Below are 15,643 nucleotides of genomic sequence, written 5' to 3'. Positions count from 1 at the left end.
CAATGGATTTTTCACCATGGCTGATGGAGACACTGATGCAAGCTTTGATGTTCATTTGCTGCCAGATAATATACCTGAGATAGAGGAGGACTGTGTGATGCAGCTAGTTTCTGTAGAGGGAGGAGCAGAACTGGATGTGGAAAAATGCATCACATTGTTCTCTGTGTCTGCAAATGATTATCCACATGGAGTATTTGCCTTGTATCCAGATCACCAGTCAATACTTATTGGACAGGACCTTATTAGATTTGTCCAAATTAATATCACCAGGCTTGCTGGCACATTTGGAGATGTGGCTGTTAGATTTCGAATATCATCTGATCATAAAGAACAGCTAGTTGCTACAAAAAATGCAGAGATGCAGCTGGTGGTTCAAGATTGTGCCAGATATAAAGTTGACATTGTTCCAATAAAGAATCAGGTTTGTGATGTCCTTATTATTCTTTTAGGGAGTCTTTGCTTACCTCATTATTACTTATGAGTCTTGCTTAGACATTTTAACATATCAATGAAAAGGCCTTAGGGAATGCATAGTAATTATTGGACAATGATTTTGTAGATTATAAATGACTAAGTATAGTTATCTAGATAATAGCAGGGATTATTCAATACTTACATAGTTCCAGGATAGTATAGTGAGAGAGACTTATTCTTGCTCTCTGGAACTTGAAGGGCCTGCATTAAGTATAGGAACTGATACCTGCTTCTGTCCTTGAAATTTTGGAAATCAGTATAATTTTTTTGAGAGTATTAAGAAAGAGAGAGTAGCGCATCTCTCTGCCATCATTTGAGCAATAAAAAGGCCTAAATTTCCTGTGGGTCAAGTAGATACTCCAGCAGTCTTTCTCAGTCTTTGAACCCACAGAAAGTGATTTAAGTGACTGTTTATCTTAATCCTTACAAGGATGGTGCAAACCACATCAGTCTCTATGATAGGAGAGAAATTATTTAATTGAATTCTCTTATGATTATGAAAGACTGCCCCAAAAGTAGCCAGATTGCAGTCACCATGTGAAAAATCAGTAGGGTGCATTGTGAAAAATGGGGTGAATCACAAAGTCATCAAGAGAATAAGTTGTCTCTTCTGAGGAACACTGAGGAGTGGAATTCTGAAGCCTTTGAGGAACACCCAAATTGAGGCCATGAAGTTGTATCAGGAATATGGAAGGCCATGCTGAAGAACATGATCACTGCCTAAATATTAGGGCGCTGTTTTCATGGAGCTGTGGTGGCTGTCAGTGTTGGCCAAGAAAGGAGGATAGCAGAGAGACAAGGTTTTTGTCTTAAAGAGGCCTTCCTCTTGTCCCAAACCTGGAAGTGTCAGATGACTGATGGGAAGGTCCTGGGGCTGAGGTTTGGAGGAGTACTGAAATCATAGTATGACCTCTTTCTCTTTGTAGATCCTAATCAAGCAAGAACTATCATAAACAGGGAGCTTGGATTGAATGTGAGATTGCAGTTTCAATTTATGTATGCCTGGTCTTTTATATTCCTAAAAATGACAGAAAGTTTTGAGGTTTACTTTCAACAAATAAAGGGTGGTGGAAAGAGACTACACAAAACACAAAGCAAGAGAGAAATGATGTAGCTTCTTATTTGTTTCATCCATTTTATATAAAGTTGCAATCAATAGAAGAAAGGTGGTCATTCAGAATAAGCAACAAGTCCATTACACTAATTCATGCTTACTGTGTAAGCTTTTGATCTTTTGTGCACCTAGGTCTTTAACTGTTTTTGGTGTTTGATACAAGAGAAAAATGGAGGCTTGTTTGTGAGACGTGGGGTTCATAATTATTACTATGAGCCTGTAGTTTTTTTTTTTTTTTTGAGAAACTGACTTGAAGTCATGGCCCTGATTTATAAATTTCTAAACTCCAAATCCAAAATAGTGCAATACTGGGTAAAAGAGTGGGACATTAAGTTAACCAGAAAATCATTGTATTAAGTCTCTTTTACAAATTAGAAGAAATTTTCAAAAATACATTGTGCCTAAATTATATAACTGGAAAAATTCTCCAACACATTCATAACATCACATTCTGAACAGTCAATTATAAGCTGCTAATGAATACTAGGGGTTATTCTTTAACTTTTTAATGAATAGATTTGTATCATTTTATATATTGCATTAATTTGCCAACAAGCCTTCCACAGAGAAGATTATTGTATTATTTTGTTAACTGATGTGTACAGTTGAAAGTTGCACTCACCTAAAATATATGATATATATTACATAGACTAAGACATTTGATATGCCTGGCTATTAGGTAGCTTTTTGTGGTACCTAGATCACTTTGAATGATAGTAGTTCTTTCTTTTACTTGGACAGCATAATGGCATAGTTTATGAAGACACTTAGATTTCCTAATACCACATTTGAATTATATATAGTGTTCTTAAAATCTTCTTTGAAACTAGTTTGTTCTTATGGTTTCTAATTTCCAATGAACAGAAATAAAATTTGCTAGTTCATGCATACTGAGAAGCTTGCTATATTTTCTTACTATAACTTCTTTCATTAACCTATTTCAAATGCATGGGTTCTTTCTTCTTCACTCCTATAGTTGAGGATGTGTGGTATAAAACTGCACATAATTAGATATTGGTGAGTTAGTTTTTCAAAGTAAATGTTTGGATCAAGATGCAACATGCTTATAAAACAAGGGCAGGACTTTTTTAAGGATCCACTTCCTCCCTCCCATCCGAGATATAACACATTGTTTTTTGAGGTTTGGGATATTATTACACAATATAGTTACACAGCACATAGTGCAGAGTATGTAATTCTCCTTGCTCCATACTTCTGGGTAAAAGTTAGGATTTCAGACAGGTCAGGATAGGTCAACCAAAGGGAAGACAACCAAGACCATGACATGTTTAGTCTGTTGTGATGTGGCTACTTTCAAGTGGGTCTTTGAACAAGGAAAGCTTCTGCTAAGACTCTTGATGTAGGTTTAAGACCTGGACCATGGAGTTTAAACTGTTACCACACTTGTCTAAGAAGTGGGTTCTTAGATGAGGCACACACTGACTGCAGGAACCATTGGTTCACTGAAGGAACATGTCTAGGTTTAAAGGGCTTAAGTGGGAATGAAGGAGGAGATTTACCTTTGTGGTTGGGTCATTTTTTGAGCACTCATCTCTGTGCTGGTGTTTATGGGAAGCAGAACTGATCAAAGATGATTGAGACACAATTCCTGTCATCCTGGTCCTTCTGTCTAGTGTAAGAGAGGCTCACTAACAACCAATTTAAAAAGTATGTGGGTGCACAGGATATCATGGGACTATAAATTCTTTCTGTTTGTGCCCAAATGACATTAAGAGTGATGAGAAATATATAAAATAGCACTGACGAGGTAGTCTTGGATCAGGGATATAGAAGGCCATGTTGAAGAACATGATCACTGCCTAAAACTTTCAAGTTTCTTTTCAAATTCATCTAACCACTTTTCTGTGGGTAGACCAGTTGTTCCTCAAATCTGCTGTGACCACAGTTCAATTTTAATGTTTAATTCCTGTACTTTGAAGAACTGCTGCATCACACAAGTCTGGGATGGGCCCATGAACAGAGAGTTAAGAGGAAAGGCATCAGGGACTCTGTGTTTATGATGACACCTCATCCTTCATTCTTTAGAAAATGGGAATAAATTATCACTAGCTACCCAGACAGGTGGGGTACACATGATTAAAGTTTAATATTATGATTTGTTTCCTTAACATTTGAACTAAAATTCATGTTTAGTTATGTAATTTCTTTTCACAGTATGACATTGAACCAACAAATATTAGGTGAGTGCTCTGCCACTAAGCTCTCCCCTGGCTCAGAAAATGTCATTTGGAAAGAATGAAACATCTTTTGCCCTTAGGTTGCACATCATTTGAAACTGCTATTGTGTACCCTTTGTACATTTGAGGAAATGACACATGTTTAAGTTAATTATATTTGAAAGAAGAAGAGACTGCATAGAAGTGGTTGCTTTTATATTTAACAAAGATACAAAATTTTTTAGGAATAGTTCAGGTTATTGTACAACTTGGGGTTAGCCATTACCAATAACAATGTTTCTATGTAAAATTGTATTATAAGTTTCAAAAATACTTTTAGTGTAACATCAGTTTGTAAGTTCAGAACTTCCCTTATTTTGTTGGACTTTAAAATTTTGTCCACTGGTAATTTAATACATGATGTTAGTAATTTTTATTTATTCAACATTCAAATAATCAAGATACCTAATTCATTGTCCATTTTGAGTAAATCATTAATTCTTTATGAATTAATGAAGAGGAAGAAAGTGGGTTTTGCTGGGTTTCAGGGCCTGATATTATTCAACAGTGTGCTCTTTCCATTCCCTTGACACATGATTTTTTCACCAACACTGCTACTTGATACCTTTTTGAGACTATTTGAGTACACATGGAACGTTTGCAAGTTTTTATACTATGCAACGACTACTCCTCACTTCACACTCTAAATGCTGGAGTTTTTTTAAGACTAAGGTCACACAATGATGAAATTGCTACTAAGGGAACCTCAGGCAGTGTGCTAAAGGCTCACTATATTACTCGAAAAATCATTTCTTAACAACTAAAAAAATGTAATTGATGCTGTTGGTTTCTAGGTCTTTCTGTCACTGGGCTCCAATATCACCTTGCAGCTAGTGACTGTGATGCTCCTCAGTGGAAATGTCTATGGAATGCCAACCATTCTTCATGAAGCAAAATCTGCTGTGCTTCCAGTCCCTGAAGAAGCAGCCAATTCTCAGGTAATTGGCCCTGGTGTGGTACTGCAGCCGACCAGCAGAGGGCAGCTTCACAAGAAGGACCAAGTTCCTAGAGAGTTTCTTAATATCAATCATTCAATCTGAATAATCCTGTGAATATCAAAGTTGACATAATAGAAAAATAATAAAAGTAATTGTCAACTTTCAACACTAGTTAGGAAATATGTTTACTTTTTTAGGGTTTTAGAAAATTTTTTATCTTGTAGAATTTGAATGTAAGTTGTGGAATTTTTAAAATAACAGTCAACCTAAAGTTGAAATGCCCAAGTCTTTCCTTGATATTAACTATTTACTTTTGAGTTACTTATACTAAGTAATTAAAATTAGAATGAAATATTAGTGAATATTTCAGATCTTTTCATGTTTGTCTTTGCCATTCAGGCTTTGGTTTACTGTGCAAGTTTGTGCTGACTTAGACAAATGCTAGAAGGCTTTCTGTGATATGGTTGCACCCAAGTATCTGAGTTGTCCAAGTTCATCTCAGGAAAAATTATTGCCCAATCATTTCAGCAATTTGAAGAAGAACAAAGGCCTTACTTTCTTTTATTTTGATTCTGTCCATATAAGACAAAGCTAGGTCTGCTGTCTATGGCTATGGCAACATGATATCTGTTTGAAGATGTTATGAGATGTAATTCCTCCTTGCTCCTTCAGATGGGAGCTCAAATGACAAGCCTGGCTCCAGACGCTGATGTGGAATCTGTGTGGTTGAATGGGTAGGAATATGGGCAGATACAGTCTCTGGCCATTACAGAATGCTCTTTAGCTACTCTTTCCTGGGTATCTTCTTCATAGCAAGTGCATTTGCTCTGTCCTCTAAAGTGGAATCCACCAGCATTAAAAATATTGAAAGGAACGGTTTTGTTTTCTTTTGTTCAAGAATGAGTAAGGGAATAGAATTAACTGAAAGTCTCTGAAACATTGTTGGTTTTTTGTGTTCACTGGTTATTATTAAATAAATTCATTTTATCCCAAGCCATTCATTTGGAGTAGCTAAGTATTTCTTACTCCTTAACTGTACACAACACTTTACCATCCACCCTGAAGGGCAACATTATTTGTGCAATGTATCCTCTGTACTCCTGCCAGTATTTACATGGTGTGTGTATGTGTGCTTGTGATGTGACTAGGATATGTTCCTATAGTCCTCTAGCCATGTAGCAAGCATGATCTCACTCAAAGCTCTTGGCAGTTGCTAACCAGAGATCTTGGTGACAGAGACTCTAGACTAGTGTCAAGTAAAAGTTGTCACTGTTGTTTTCTCCTCTGTGATTCCAGAAGCTGTCTTTCAGCATCCTCCCATACTCTTCTGCTATTCTTCTTTCTAATTTTAAAAGGGAAGAGTAAGTCTTACAATAAAACCATTGATCAAATTATATTCCAAATTTACAGTTATTGAAACCAGAAGAGGTAATCTGAGCTGTCTGAATCACAATGTGAAGCTAGAAATCTGGTTTTATTTTAACTCATTGACTAGAACTTATTTCATCTATAAATCACATGTCCTGGGATGTGATGCTTGTGAAAAGGACAGTTATTTTTTTAAAAAAATCTTTGACGTTTTCTGATCTTCACAAAAAGATATCAAGTTGAATCAAAAAATTGAAAACCTTAAGAGAAGGTCCAGTCCATGATGCTCATTTTGTAAATGAAGAAATATGTTGTTACATCTTAGCAAAAGGTTGGATTTCAGTTTTAGACAAATCAGGTTGTTATATTAAAATGCCATTTAATTTTTTTTTGCTTTCATTTAATTATGGTTTTATTTATTTTTTGGATATTGTCCAATGAGGGAATTGCATTTTATTCAAAAAGAGAAAGCTATAGATTATAATCTAAATTATGAAGCAGAATAAATTTTCAAATATGAGATTTTATTTCTTAAATCTTTTTCAATTGAATATATTGTAAAAAAGGAAATATATAAACAAAAGGAAATTTGACATTTAACACTTCAAATTCCCTGGAAATTTTCAAATAAAACATGAAATAATCTAAACATGTTTTTCTTCAGGTTGGATTTGAATCCACTGCTTTTCAACTCACGGATATCACTGCTGGCACAAGCCAAGTTATGATTTCTAGGACAGGAACATATGATGCTCTCTCAGTGACCTGGACCACAGGATATGCTCCTGGGTTAGAAATCCCTGAGTTCATCACTGTTGGTAACATGACCCCAATACTGGGTGAGTTGTAGTGTTTCTAGGATCAGCCTATAGGATAGGCAGATGTGTAACTGGCCAATTTCTTGGGTCATCCTTCCTCTGGACTCTAAACTATTAGCTTCCTAATATAGTATTTCCATATGTAAGTGATCAGAATTGTAAGAGCAGATTGGTGAGGAGGAGGGAAACTTTTTTTGAGACACATTGAAGACTTCATACCTTACCTCAAAACAGTGGTCACTAAGCAGAATGCTTTGCCAGTACATTAAGAGTTTGTTAAAAGTAGTTCTGAGTACCTTATTTGGTCCATATGGTAATTAAAAAGATGTAACTTTGCATTAATTTACATGTCCACTTGAATATTTCTAATAGAACAACTGTGGTTACTTTACATACTGAATTTTAAAAATTATATCATTAACTTTTTGAGCAAGATGTAAGCATTAGATGGTTTGACCTCTGACGTGTTATACAGAACCCACTCCAAATCCTTGTGACGGCAGTTATAAAGGAGATCTCAGTGGACTCAGAATCTTTGTACTTCCCCCTCCACCTGTCATTTATTTACAGTGTCCTCCTGGTCACCAGGCAAATACCATGTACCATCAGTCATAAATGTAGTGAATCCTGTGTAAGAACTGAGATCCACAGTCTCTCTGTGAAGATGGAAAGATTTTCATTTTCTCAAGTTCTCAGCCAAAAAATGGAATAAAAACCTGAAATCCTTTAGATGAGGGTGAGAGCCCAGGACAGAAAATGACAATATTGACAGGCCAGCTTGCAACCCAACAGGAATCCCAGTAGTTCAGAGTGAATTTAGATGCTTGGTTAAGAGCCACCATAGCATTAGAACTGCCTTGGTTACTGGGGTTTCCATAGCCACGGGATAGGTAATGTTGATATAATGTATCAAGTACTTCTTCTGCTTGATTTTCCTTTTAGCACATCCCCTAAATTAAAGCTATTTCATCATCTTTTTAATCTATTTTCTGTAATAACACTTATTTGTTACTCCCCTACCCTTTCTGTCAATTTTGGTGATATGCACAGCTCCTTCTATTCTATCTATCTATTTACTTTTGTTCTGGTAACAGCTTAGATAATTTAAAAATATGTATCTGTGAATACATTGCTCTTTAAGTCTGTGTATGTTACTGTGTTTACATATGAAATTAATATTTAGAAGTTTTATAATAACTTGATTATTTTAAAATTACAGAAGTTCTCCCAAATAGATTTATATCTTTAAATAGGCTTGATTAGCTTTTTTGAGTTTTTCTAATAAATTTGTCAACAAAATGGAAAATAAAATATAATGAACACCCACAAACTCACTGACTAGATTTAAGTTATTCTACCATATTTGTAACATTTATTTTTTCTGAAGTAACCTAAAATAACATACATTCATTGTGATATTTTGTCATAAACTACTTCAAGACACATTTCCAAAGTATCCTGGGGTCAGTATTTGAACCAGTGCCTGACCCTTGACACTGAGTACTGGTCGACTCTTGCCTAACACTATTCTCTTTTCACTACTGGATTTGGCAGTTAAGCTGGGGCAGGGTAAGATAAGTGATGAATAGACAGGGACTGAAAGTTGGGTTTATGTGGTTAGGGCAGCTTCTGCAAGTTTATTTATATACCTTTCCCTCCCCCAGTTTTTAATATGTTATCTTCCAAAATTTTGGAAAAGAAAATATTTCACTACATGTGTAGGAGTCAAATTCCAATTTAAGAACCTAAGAGCAAGCCTGCTTCACTTTTCACATTTGTTTCAGGGAGCCTGTCATTTTCCCATGGTGAACAAAGGAAAGGAGTTTTGCTGTGGACCTTCCCCAGTCCTGGTCGGCTGGAGGCCTTCGTCATTCACCTGTCAGGTGTGCGGAGCAGTGCTCCAGGTGGAGCCCAACTCCGGTAAGACCAACCTGATTCTCAACCCAGAAATTCTCTGAGGAATGGTCTGGGGTATCAGTCACTACAGAGGAAAGCACAGGGGTCACTGACCTTGAAGCAGACGCAAACCATTTAACTGTAAAACAACATAGAGCCTGCATGCCAAAGACGCCGCCTGGGAGGCTGGGTCTCAGCAGCCACCACTCTGTTGCTTTACAGAACTCATCATGACCTTTAACTTGAGAGTGGTCACCCTGAATTCCATCTGCAGTAGGAACTGTGGCGTCAAATATGCTTGTTTTACAGGAAACTGTCTTTTGCAAAGCTACTGAAAATACCTGATTTCCCCCAAGTGATAACAAATAAGAATAAAACATCATAGTAGTGTAATAATGTTACTTATTCAATCAAGTAGCTCTTTGACTTTAATTTATTTCATTTTTTGATGTATCTATTGTAACTATTCATATGGAACCAAGCATATTTGCAATGAAATATATCCCGCCTAAAAGCAGTTTATTTTTCTCATGCCTGAGATGCACTTGGCCAGAACAGCAGAAGACAGATCTGAGAACCACACTTATTAGTTCTGGCTCTGCTACTGATTTGCTATGTGACTTTGGGAAAGTTACTTGGTCTTTCTGTTCCTCAGTTTGCTTATTTGTAAACTGTAGAAAATATGTGCACAAGACTGTTGTGCGTGCACACACATTTATGTGGGAGGCATCTGTTGGTGAAAACATGGCTTTAGATTACACATTATGCATATATCATTTAAAAAGAAATGGTTGTCCAGAGAACATATTTAAAGGTCATAAATTCAAATGCCTTTAGCAACACCAATAATAGCTTTCAGTGTTATAGTGCTTCTACACACACACACACACACACACACACACACACACACACACACACACATACACTCTTCGTTCTTCCAAACAGCCACTGTTTGAACTAGATATAACTAATTGTCCCATTTTATAAATGAAGAATGATTTATACATAAGGTAATAAACCTAGCATCTACACAGCTCAGTGTTCTGGCCGTAATTTGGACCCTGACTGTCTTGTCACAGGCTGAACTCTAACAACTAATTTATGTACTGATAGTGCTTGACAATATAGAGGGATAGGCCTGGGGTGTCTTCTTTAAAGGCACTCAAATTTACATTTAGTTATTTACATGTTAAACTCTGTTCGTCAAAGAAAATATGTCCATAGTCAGAATTAAGATTGATGGGCCACCAGTTCCAATTTTTGATATAGTTATTAATTCACAATAAAAATTCATAAGAAAAGAATAAAATTTTAAACCATGGATGTTTCTTCCAATTTATATAGAGAGTTTTAGCTACATTTACATGAGAGAATAGTCCCATTACTGACAGTTTGAGGAGATAAGAATTGTGTTCCTAGTACTAGTTAATATTTCTATTTGGTAGACAGAAACATTGTCTGATGTCTAGAGCATCACAGAGATTTTGGTGGTCTTTTACTCATCATTAGAGAAATGCTGAGGATTCAGATCCTTCTGTTAGTGGCCCCAGGATGATGGAGAAACATAGCAGAGACCTAAGAGCTCTTCATTTAGCCAAGACTTGTTAAGTAATTTTTCTGTCACTGTTGCTCATTCATTTCTTGGATATGGAATTTGTAAGGCCATGTCATTTATAAGATGCTTCATGAGCAGCATCATAAATGTATAAAAGAATACTCCCTATAGTGGTAGTCGTATTTTAATCAATTCTCATGGTTTTAAATTTTTCCAGATCAGGTTTCACCATTGCTGAAATTGAACCTATGGGAGTCTTCCAGTTTTCCCCTAGTTCAAGAAGTATCACGGTTTCGGAAGATATACAGATAATCAGATTACATGTGCAAAGACTGTTTGGGTTCCACAGTGATCTTATTAAAGTTTCCTATGAGACAACTCCAGGAAGTGCAAAGTCACTGGAAGACTTTGAGCCTATACAGAAAGGGGAAATGTTTTTTCAAAAATTCCAAGCTGAAGTTGATTTTGAAATAACCATTATTAACGATCAGCTTCATGAGATGGAAGAAACTTTTTTTGTTAATCTTACTTCAGCAGAAATTCAGGGACTACAAAAGTTTGATGCTAATTGGAGACCATGCCTGAATCTAGATTTCAGTGTTGCAGTGATCACAATATTGGATAATGATGATGTGGCAGGCATGGATGTTTCTGTCCCCTTGACAGCTGTGACTGTCGTAGTTGATACCACTCTCATTCTTATAGAAACTGATTCTACCACATATCCTGGCACAAGCGAGTTAACTACCATTCCTCAGACAACTGAGATGGCTGTCATCATTACTGAGAATACTGGTATGTCTGCCACCCCTGAGAATCTTGTCACCATTCATGGTTCATCTACCATGCCTGAGAAGCCTGACATGACCACTGTAACTGCCAGTATTTCCATTCATGGAACTTTTAGTCTTGTCCCCCCCATTGTTTATGTTGAAGAGGAGATGAAGAATGGCACATTCAATACTGTGGAAATTCGTATCCAAAGAACTGGTGGGTTTGAAGGCAATGTCAGTGTAACAGTTAAAAATTTTGGCAAGAGATGTGCTTAGAAGGAACCAAATGCATTGCCTTTTCAGGATATTTATGAAACCTCCAACCAGACCTGGGCAGTTGAAGAAGAAGACTTTGAAGAACAAAGTCTTATCCTTATGTTTCTGGATGAAGAAAGAGAACGCAAAGTATCTGTTCCAATTTTGGATGATGATGATTCTGAAGGGCAGGAATTCTTCTTTGTGTTCCACACAGACCCTCAAGGGGGAGCACAGATTGTGAAGGGAAAAGATGCCACTGGATTTGCAGCTTTTGCCATGGTTATTATTGCAGGTATCTTTTAAGTGATGGAGGTAAAACATGTACTTTTGTGGCCCGGAAGTTGTAATAAGATCAATCTATTTAAGTTTAGCTTGAGACAGTGAATTACTTGAGTCACTAGAGTTAATATTTTTTAATTGGTTCTTTTTAGTGATACATAACAGTAGAAACCATTTTGATAAAATTGTACATGCGTAGAATATGTCTTAATTTTAACTGGGATCCCAGTCTTATGGGCATACACGATGTTGAGATTCACCTTGTCGTATTCCTATATGTACATAGGAAAGTTATGTCTGATCCATTCCATTGTTCTTCCCATTCCCATCCCCCTTCCTTTCCCTTGCATTCCCCTTTGTCTAATCCTCTGAACTTCTATTCCTCCCCATCTCCTTATTATGAGTTAGCTTCTACATATCAGAGAGAACATTTGCCCTTTGGTTATCTGGGGTTGGCTTATTTTACTTAGCATGATATTCTCTAGATCCATCCAATTACCAGCAAATGTCATACACACATTCTTATTTATGACTAAGCAATATTCCATTGTGTACACATACCACAATTTCTTTATCCATTCATCTGTTGAAGAGTACCTAAGTTGGTTCCGTAGCTTAGCTATTGTGAATTGTACAGCTATGAACATTGATGTGGTTGTACCAGTGTAGTGTGCTGATTTTAAATCCTTTAGATATATATCAAGGAGTGGAACAACAGGGTCAAATGATAATTCTATTCCTAGTTTTTTGAGGAATCTCCACGCTGCTTTTCAGAATGGTTACACTAAATTGCAATCCCACCAACAATGTATGAGTGAACCTTTTTTCCCACATTGTTGATAATAATTATTGTTACTTGTATTCTTGATACTTGCCATTCTGGTTAGAGTGAGATGAAATCTCAGTGTAGTTTCCATTTACATTTCTCTAATTGCTAGAAATGTTGAACATTTTTTCATATGTTTGCTGACCATTTGTATCTCTTCTTTTGAAACATGTCTGTTTAGTTCTTTTGCCTATTTACCAATTGGATTATTTTGTGGGTTTTTTTTTTTTGGTGTAAAGCTTTTTGAGTACTTTATATATCCTGTAAATTAACACCCTATCTGAGGTACAGGATGAAAGATTTAAAATCAGCATGCCACCAGTCACATCCGCATGGTCATATTATCCCGAGTTGTTCACTCTGCCTGTAAATGTACCCTTCATCTTTTTCTCACTTGGCTCTTTTTCTTCATAATATTTCAGTTTTAACTGGATCATTAATTTGCTGATTTCTCTCATCTTTAATTTCATTATCTTTTCACATTTAAATTTTGGAAAGCACTTTTACAATAAAACAGGTTTGTCAGATTAGAAGTCTGGAGCATCTTACTAGAAACTTGACCTCAATTTGTTGTAGATATGGCAAGGAAAGCAAGCATTATTTTCATTAGATAATGTTAGGTGCTTCTGTTGTATAAACAAAAATAAATGAAGGCTCTGCCTGTGAGAAGCTTATAATCTACTTAAAGAGACCAAATCCCCACTGAAGGTGACGAGGAAACCATTGCTTCAAAACAGAAAATGCTAACACAGGTTCTGATGCAAGGCTAAGGAATGATGGCAGTGATCAGTTAGTGAGAATGGGGACTGGCTGAGGCAAGACCCACCAGGGCACCTGGACCAATGTAGCCCATCATGTGCTTGTTCATAAGACATGGACTCCACATTTGCTTACGTTTCACACCTGGGAAATAGAGCAGGGGCTGTTGACTATAAGCTTTCCTCAATCAGGACAGCTAAGAAGTTTCTGTGTCCTTAACTTAACCTAGTCTGTAGAAGTTCTGTCTGCTGGGAACCTCAGGAGTGAGATTTACAAGTGATGGATGTAAGCAGTTTTTGAAGGTGACTACTTTAGGGTCATTGCTTCTGGGATCACTTTGCAAAACCAGGTCACTGGGAAATAGAAAGCTGCTAAAAATGTACACGGGCATTTCTCTAGTCCTAGAAGCTCACTCATATGCTGGCCAGGATGTGAAGTGATTAGTATAGTATGGGGTCTGGTTTTACTCCAAAAGATATATTTATATCTTTTTTAGTTTGAAGGTTCCTGTAAACTTAAATGTTGCTCAGAAGAGTCAGAATTCCTTAGTAGTTTTGTTTTGTTCTGGGGTAAATAACTGAACATGTAACATGAACCTTTTTGGTCAGTCCACTTTTAGGAAGGTAGATGGGTTAAATGGAGCTCATTTATTCAAATGATATTAGTAAATGCTTACCAAATGTGAGCACTCTTCTTGGTGCTGGGAAGATAGTAGTAAGTGAAACAGCTGCTGCTGGATAGGTACCTTCTGTGAGGATACACAGACTTTAAAATTTCAAGTGCAATCAAATGTAAAGGAAGGTCTCATCAGAGAGATGAGTATATGTGTGTTAGGTGGGGAGGAGGATTTGGTGTTTTTCTTGAACTGTTTCTCAAGCTGTTTTCTACCTTGATGTTTTAGGGTAGATATTTGGTTTATTTCTAGTGAAGATCTTTAAACACTATAGCTCCCACTCCTCATTTCTGGATTTTTCACTTATGCTCTCTGAGTTGGCAAGATTCCTAAGGCATTGCAGATCTTGTAAATTCTTAAGTGTATTATAGCCTCCACTTTTCTTTTCAGGAAGTGATCTCCACAATGGAATCATAGGATTCAGTGAGGACTCCCAGGATGGACTTGAACTGGGGGAAGGAGCTGATATGAGGAGACTGCATCTTCTTGTCACAAGGCAGCCAAACAGGTGTGACTGATATGTGTGTGAGTGTATACACTAATTGGGATTCACACAATAGTGGAGACAGAATGAAACCTTGATAGTAGGCAGCATGGAATTTGATGTGTCAGTGTGCAGGTGCTGTAGTCCTTGATCTGGGATTTAACACATTTGGCTCATAATCATAATATAGGGCTGCCTCAAATGTTTCGTACTTCGTGAAGTACCTCACAGATGTCAGATTATGTAGGTCATCACTCCATCATATTTACTATTCTCTGAGGACTCCATATACCATTACACTCTGAGGGACACTTGGAGTAACAAAATTTTGTTTGCATTTAATAATATTGCAACAGCCTTGAATTCTGATGCATAAATATATTTGATATGCACGCACACACACACACACACACACACACACACACACACACACACACATTTTCCTTTTTTCACCTAAATGTTTTGTGAAAATGTAGGTCATCTTTTGCCCTTTATTGTAATAACAACTATTTTTAACAACAGTGTTGTTTCATAGAGAAATTTTTGCTAAAAGATAAGTGGGTTCTCTTTATTTTTTACTTTCACTTTTTTGGTACATGATAGGCAAAAAATATTATTTGCTTTCACATTCTTGATGTAGAATAGTTCCACAAATGCTTATTCATTACTAATAGAGTGTAATTGAGGAATACTGTGTAGACCTTGAGCCTTAACCTTTCTGTCATGGGGAGAACTGGTCATTTTCAGCATTATCAGTGGTGATGAACTAGGTACCACACTGCTCATGTGTTTGCTTTGTTCACAGAGCCTTTGAAGATGTCCAGGTCTCTTGGAGAGTCATACTTAATAAAACAGCCATTGTTCTCCAGAAAGAAGGAGTGAACCTGATGGATGAACTTCTGTCTGTGTCAGGAAACATGACGTGTACAGCAGGTCAAACACAATGCTTCATCAGCCTTGAACTTAAGCCAGGGAATGTAAGAAATGACGAGGCACAAGGCGGTAAACTTCCAATGTTTCTTTAGAAGTAATCATTTTTAAATCATTTTATGGAAACTCAAGCATATTGTTTTTGTTGAATTTCTTTGTATCTTGCCTAGTTGTAATGTCAAAATCATTTTGCTGGATCACAGATTTTAGACTGAGAATTTACTGAGAATTTGAATTTTTCAATTTTTGTAAAATAAGCTT

General features: G+C 36.6%; 1 protein-coding gene across 1 annotated transcript in view; it reads left to right on the top strand.

Annotated features, from left to right (window-relative positions):
- The window catches only part of LOC144373347 (adhesion G-protein coupled receptor V1-like), a 105,410-nt gene that overhangs the window by 64,998 nt on the left and 24,769 nt on the right, over positions 1–15,643 (top strand). The window contains 7 exon segments of the mRNA XM_078036453.1: positions 3–421; positions 4,620–4,763; positions 6,796–6,970; positions 8,734–8,869; positions 10,618–11,723; positions 14,359–14,476; positions 15,258–15,429. Of these exon segments, the coding sequence (XP_077892579.1) occupies positions 3–421; positions 4,620–4,763; positions 6,796–6,970; positions 8,734–8,869; positions 10,618–11,723; positions 14,359–14,476; positions 15,258–15,429 (2,270 nt within the window).

Source organism: Ictidomys tridecemlineatus, unplaced genomic scaffold, assembly GCF_052094955.1.
Source record: "Ictidomys tridecemlineatus isolate mIctTri1 unplaced genomic scaffold, mIctTri1.hap1 Scaffold_36, whole genome shotgun sequence".
In the NCBI taxonomy this organism is placed as follows: Eukaryota; Metazoa; Chordata; class Mammalia; order Rodentia; family Sciuridae; genus Ictidomys; species Ictidomys tridecemlineatus.
This window is presented reverse-complemented; position numbering and strand designations above follow the sequence as displayed.